The 6,664-nt window shown below is 33.0% G+C and overlaps 1 protein-coding gene across 1 annotated transcript; it reads right to left on the minus strand.

Annotated features, from left to right (window-relative positions):
• Positions 1 to 4,452: 4,452 nt before the first annotated feature.
• Positions 4,453 to 6,077, minus strand: LOC100790609 (basic endochitinase). The gene is made up of 2 exons (XM_006579636.4): positions 5,571 to 6,077; positions 4,453 to 5,227 (listed from the first exon to the last, which is right to left on the minus strand). Exons 1-2 carry the CDS (start codon positions 5,862 to 5,864, stop codon positions 4,625 to 4,627), a joined length of 897 nt encoding a protein of 298 aa, XP_006579699.1. The 5' UTR covers positions 5,865 to 6,077; the 3' UTR covers positions 4,453 to 4,624.
• Between the last annotated feature and the right edge of the window lie 587 nt (positions 6,078 to 6,664).

The following is a 6,664-nucleotide window of genomic DNA, read 5'->3' on the forward strand; positions in this document are numbered from 1 at the left end:
GTATGTTTCCTAGATCAACACATGAAACTTTTTTCCAAAAGTTGTATCAGACATTCAAAAACCATAAAAAGGTTCAGAAAACCCAAATTGGCACGTAGTGACTTCACAATTTGCCATTATGCGGGTGATGTAAGTTGGAATATTAGTACTTTTTTGTTTCTGCATATATAACTTCTTGGGGTAGTTACTTGGTGTAGCATAAGACTAGAATGCTTGATGTGATCTATTTATACTTTGGAAAACACATGCCTAATCTGTGTCAATTTTAGGTCACGTATCAAACTGAATTGTTCCTGGTCAACAACAAAGATTATGTTGTTGCAGAACACCAAACACTTCTTTGTGCTTCCAAATGCCCTTTTGTGTTTGGTTTGTTCCCCCCTTCACCCGAAGAATCATCCAAATAATCAAAGTTCTCTTTGATAGGTTCCCGGTTTAAGGTTGTTTTCTTATTCCCCATTATTTAAAGACACATGATTTTGTTTTCTTCCTTAAACTCTATAGTTTTGTAATCCTTCATATTTCTGCAGCAACAATTGCAAGCACTACTTGAAACTTTGAGTGCCACTGAGCCACACTACATTCACTGTGTTAAACCCAATAATCATCTTAAGCCAACAATTTTTTAGAATAAAAAAGTTTTGCAACAATTGCGATGTGGGGTAAGACTTGCTTTCCCCTCCTGTTTTTGGACCATTTAGTTGGTACTGTAGTTGAAGTTTCAACATGTAACTATGTGAGTATATGCTGATTACATAGTATATCCAATTGTAGGGAGTTATGGAGGCAATTAGGATAAGCTGTTTTGATGAATTTGCGGATTGATTTGGACTTCTTGCACCTGAAGCTTTGGATGGGAGGTATTTAAGTTGTTAATCTTCATTATCAGGCCTATTAGTTAAAATATTCTAAAAACCCTGATTTATTTCTCGTTTTAATTTTGTTAGTTCTGATGAGGTCATTGCTTGCAAAAGAATTCTGGAGAAGGTTGGGCTTAAGGGCTATCAGGTAACTATTACCATGTGATCAGACCTTTAATTCTTTGAGAGACTTACTCTTCAATTTGAGTTTGATCAATAGAGTTTAGGATGTATTTGTTTTTGAAATGGGGAATAATAATTTTTAATCTATTTACTTTGAATCACTTGGATAAGAAAATTGCTATGTACTCAAACATCTTCATTGACCTAAGTATTGGCAAAACTTCCTAATCTATATTCTCCCAAGCTCTAATAATGTTACACTTATTGGAAACTCATAAAATATAAGTTATTTGGGTGTATTTTGTTACTTCTTTGGAGTTTTTGTTGGGATTAGCAATAGCCTTTCCTTTTCTTCCTTCTTTCACCTTTCAATACCATTCTATGGGCAATAATCTTGCAAATATAGTTTTGGTTTGGGAATAAGAACTATTTTATATCTTTGTCAAGTGTGTAATGAACTCAAATTTCTATTTTATGCCCATCTTTGCTCACTACCATGAATGTTTACTGTTACATGAGGTAATTGCAGATTTTCTGTACAAGACTTTATTCTATTTTGTGGTTTATTTAACCGGTTCTCTTTAATTGCTGCAGATTGGTAAAACAAAAGTGTTTCTTCAAGCTGGTCAAATGGCAGATCTAGATACTCATAGAAGTGAGGGCTTAGGAAAGTCATCAAGCATTATTAAGAGAAAAGTTCATACCTATTTGGCCCACCGTAGATGGTTTGTCTTGTTTATGTCATGTATTTGATAACTTGTACAATAATGAGATTACAACGGTGGTGGTTCATGCCATTAGAGTTGGATTAAGCCCTCAGGTGATAGCCCAGAAGATACTTGTATTGGCACGTCAATGGGCCCTGGATAAAGACAGGCAGACTCCTTTTTCAATAGGACTTTTGTTCCTAATTCCTAATTTTTTTTTATAATTGTGTCAATTTTTTTGAGTTCCTAAGTCCTGTTCATTTTTCTTGGAAATTTATTCATTAGGAGTACTCTTCCTTCCCCAAATTCACTAGGACATTGGTTTAGGGAGCCTCTTAGAGCAGCTGTATTACATAGTGATGTAAGTATAACTTTTGTTGATAAGGCATTTTTCAAATATCGACAATGGTGATGATGTTTCTTGTCTAAAGTCATAATGGTTTGTTTTGATTGGAATTTTGCCAGTGCTTTCTAACTAATTCTTATGGCTCTCCATGGCTCTCCAAGCATCACCAGAGTTTAGTTACTGGTTTTTTTATTCATTCTATTTAGGTAAACCATTTAATTTCTTTTAATGTTGTATTCTAAATATTGAAGCAATATTTTGGGAGGATTTCTACTGTCTTGTTGTCTTACAATTCTTGTTTTATGGATAATGCATTTATGCTTCATTGATAATAACATATAAAATTTAAGTTCCATGTCTTTGTTTTCTATCGAAAGGGTACTGAATGATAATTTGAAACATTTGTGTAGATCATTATATATGGAAATTCAGTTCATCCAAAAGCAAGTGTGGATGCAAATGATAATTCTAGTACAATTATTTTCTTTTTCTTGGTTTTTAGATTTGTTATCTTGATTTTGAAGATCAGTAGTTAGAATATCTTATTCTTCCCTTTAAACTTATTTTTCAATGTTTTCCTAATTATTATGATCCCACTTTTATTTATCTTGCATCTAGGTTACAAGAACCCTCAGTATTGCCTATGTAATATATTTAGGGATCTCTTCTTCCATTTTGTGTGTGTGCTTGTGCTTCATGTATGGAATGTGAAAGTTGTGATTTGATGTTCCACTGTTTCTTCAAATATGTTGCCCTTGGCCAAAGTCTTCTGTTTATAGTCAGTATTTTTGCTTAACAGATTCACAAAGACATCCCTTGCGACCATATCTGGACTACGTTGGATATCTTTACCAAAAAATGGATCCTCTTCCTAAGCAACGTTTTGAGGTATCTATCTTGACATTTGTTGAACTTATAGGCATAGCATTATATGTTATTATATATTGCTTAACCCTCTCAATATCTTATGCCAGCTTGGTTACATGGATTTTTTACAGTCACCTTTGCAAGTAAGCATTCCTTTCCATGCTTCTTTCTATGTTGTTATTGGATTCTATGTTACTATCTGATTATTCTGCACTTTGAGATAAATAATTTTGAAAGTTTTACTATTGTTTTGTAACCTTTGATGGTTAATTTAGAGGCTCAGACTTATGAGACTTTTGAGAGAGATGCAATGAAATATATTTTATGAATATATTTCCTTTCTGAAACCATTGTAGTTGATAGTTGACAGAGTTCCCATGGCATGTCATTCTTGAACAATTGAGCTGTAGAGTACTGATTGAAGTTGATTAGTTATAACACTTTTGTTGATGTGATGAGCATTATGATTTGGCCTATATCCTATCAACTAAAGATGTTTGTTTTTTATTAAGTTGGGGTGATCTAGATTGTATTTTATTTATATGATCTAGAACAATTTGATTTTCAATATTCCTGGAAATAAAGGTATATAATAGAAGACATTTGAATTATGCATGGTTTATGTAACATTATTGTATTTCATTGTCATTCTGTGGTTTATTTTGCTTGAAATGCATTCAGAAGGGCAACGATAATATTTGCAAAATGCAGTTAACAATGTATTCTAAGACGGTTCTTAGAAGACTACCCTTCTAAGACGGTTTTTGCTTTTCTAAGACGATTTTTATCTAAGAACTGTCTTAGAAGGATATCCTTCTAAGATGGTTTTTAATGGAATCGTCATCGAAAGTCTTGACTTTTGATAATGTTGACTTTGAAGATGATTTTGAACCGTCTTTCAATGTAGTTAAGAACCATTGTTGGAAGACGTTTTTGCAGTGGTGAATTAAGAAAAAAACTAAGGTGTTAAGAAATCAAGTATCTAAAAGAACTTATAGCAGAAGCGAAAGTTAGACAATTGCCATGCACATAAAGAAAACGCACACACTTGATATGCCAATGTTTTTTTTTTTTTTGAAGAATAATATGCCAAAACTATGCAAAGGTCCAAATGATGATGAAGTTTGAAAAATACAACATAATATGCTATACTCAAAATCCCAGAACACATAGTAACCTCACATGACTTCTATGAATTTTAATGATGGCATAAAATTAATACTCAAAATTTTACTCTAAATGCTTAATGCACCCCACGGCCTCCTTTTATAGCTTAATAATTTGCGCAGCCCCTGTCTTCATTATTTAAAAAAAAAAAGCTGTGCCATTCAAATTGTTGAGGGCCAAAGTTGTACCTATTCAATCATTAAAATTTAATTGCAAGCTGTATTCAAGTAAAAAGTTTCTACTGCACCGCCTAATCAAGTGGAATAATAATAATTGCTCCCCAGCTTGAAAACTTAGAACCTTACCACTACCAGCTATTTTGAGTTCGGCAATTATGGAGTTAGGATTCACACATTAAAAGAATATGTGTGAGCGCACGAATATATTTTATTTTCTAAACTACACTCTTATTTTATTTCCATTGGAATAAACTTTTTGTCACATTTAATTACAGGGCTAGAAAATAGGACTAAAAATTTAACTCCTTAGTCAACAACAATTATTTGAAATAATTCCTAGACTCCTTAGAACTTGTATTTACTATAGTGAATTACTCAAACGCTTCTTCTAATTTTACCACTATATCCAGATTGCAAATCGTGGAACCTATCCCAAAGCATAACACCTCCATATTTAGGTGACCGAACTATAGGCAGCAAATGATTTATGAGAGCATGTGATGACACGAAACCCGTTCTAGCTGCTGCATGTGAGGCAGGAAGTCCAACAAAGAACTTGCCAGCAGCATTAATTGATGTGGTCCACTGATTCCATGCACTCTTAAACCCAGTGGGGTCCTTTGGGGTAAACTCACATTGAGGATTGGTGTAGAACTTAATCCAAACATGATCAAAAAGGCCTGTGGTGAGTGCTCCATGGAGTAAGTTGTTTTGGAATGGACATTGTGGTGCAGCAGTTAAGTAGAACTTTTTGCTAGAACCAGCATAATGGTCATGCAGCTTATAAGCAAGTGCTGCATAGTGGAGTTCACCACTTTCAATGTCAAAATCCACCCCATCCAATATGGCATCCCCAAATGGCCTAGATTTTGATTTCCCTCCCAAGAAGTTGTCCCAAATGTAGTCTGCAACTTGTCTGGCATCATCTGGGGATGACAATGAGTAGGTCTTGGTGCCACCCCCAATTGAAAGCATAACCTTAATAAGTGACAACTCCAGAATCCCGAGTTAGCATAGGTAATTTATTTTTAAAAAATGATATCAAATTCTAACTCAAGGTTGTATTATTAATGATAAAATCATAAGATTTTAATACATAATAAATGATAATATAAAGGAAAAGAAAAAATCGACTTTCAAATACAAATACTTGAATAAAAAAAAAATACTAAAGAGTAAGAACCTTGGGATAATTGATTAAAATATATGATATAGAGGGGATAAAATACAAAAACTCAAGATATTTAATTATAATATTATCAAAGCCAAGCTAGGGTGTATTATTTGCACATCCTCCATTACATGTAGATCCACCACATACCTTGATGCCTCTCCTTTGGCAGTTCTTGATGCCTATGCCTAACCTTTTGCAACCGTTTGACACAGGGGAGCAATGGCCTGCTAAATTGATTTGAGGTTGAGTACCATTGCCAAAAGTTGAGAGGAATGCTATGTTCACAATGTGGAAGAGTCCAGTTTTGCATGTTTTTGTCAAATGGCCTTCAGCTGCATTTTGGCCCCAATACACCACAAGGCTTCCTGCATCTGACTTTGCAAACAAGCTCAGTGAAATCAAAAGGAAAAGACAAAGAGGGTGTGAAAGTTTGTTCCTCATAGAGACAATGCAATGGTGTGGAGGTGCTATATGATTTTGCAAACAAGGTCAGTGAAATCAAAAGTAAAAATTGATTGCTCAAGTTCCATATTGCAGGGGCTATATATAGAGGCTTCAAACTCATCTGATTTATTGCTCACAATAATTTTATCATTGGTTTTTCACTACTTCTCTTGGCTAGCCAGCTGTTCCCACAGAAGAGGGAAGCATCCGCACACTGACATAGAAAGAGAAATGCATTGACTAAATGAATGTGTGGTCACGTATAATAAATTATTATATTTTACAATTAATTGAGAAAGAGAGAAAGAAAAAATATGAAAATAGAAAAAAATTAGAAAATATTGTTGTATAAGAATAAAACATTTCTTATAGTAAATTAGAAAGAGAAATGCATTGACTAAATGAATGTGTGGTCACGTATAATAAATTATTATATTTTACAATTAATTGAGAAAGAGAGAAAGAAAAAAATATGAAAATAGAAAAAAATTAGAAAATATTGTTAACACATTTCTTTTAGGGTTTTGACCAATGTGTGCAATGGAAGAAATTACTACATGATCAAGGACAACTACAGTCTATCTATCTATATCTATATATTATATGTAAAAATAATTGAAGTTTTAAAGTATTAGATTGAGATTTTAATTTCATTACACCCTTGATTTGATTTAATTATATTTAGTCATGGATCAAAAGTTACAATTAACGATAATCATTGATTTAATTTAATCAAATTGAACATTAATAAAGGATTAAATTGATTACATTAATGTAATTTTTAAAATAATTTTTAA

Source organism: Glycine max, chromosome 5 (assembly GCF_000004515.6).
Source record: "Glycine max cultivar Williams 82 chromosome 5, Glycine_max_v4.0, whole genome shotgun sequence".
In the NCBI taxonomy this organism is placed as follows: Eukaryota; Viridiplantae; Streptophyta; class Magnoliopsida; order Fabales; family Fabaceae; genus Glycine; species Glycine max.

What these genes read in the sequence shown, in the direction of transcription:
- LOC100790609 (XM_006579636.4), bottom strand. Translation starts at nt 5,864, where the DNA reads ATGAGGAACAAACTTTCACACCCTCTTTGTCTTTTCCTTTTGATTTCA. An exon ending in GCCAAAGGAGAGGCATCAAG is followed by an intron (nt 5,228 to 5,570) that starts GTATGTGGTGGA and finishes TCACTTATTAAG; the next exon opens with GTTATGCTTTCAATTGGGGG.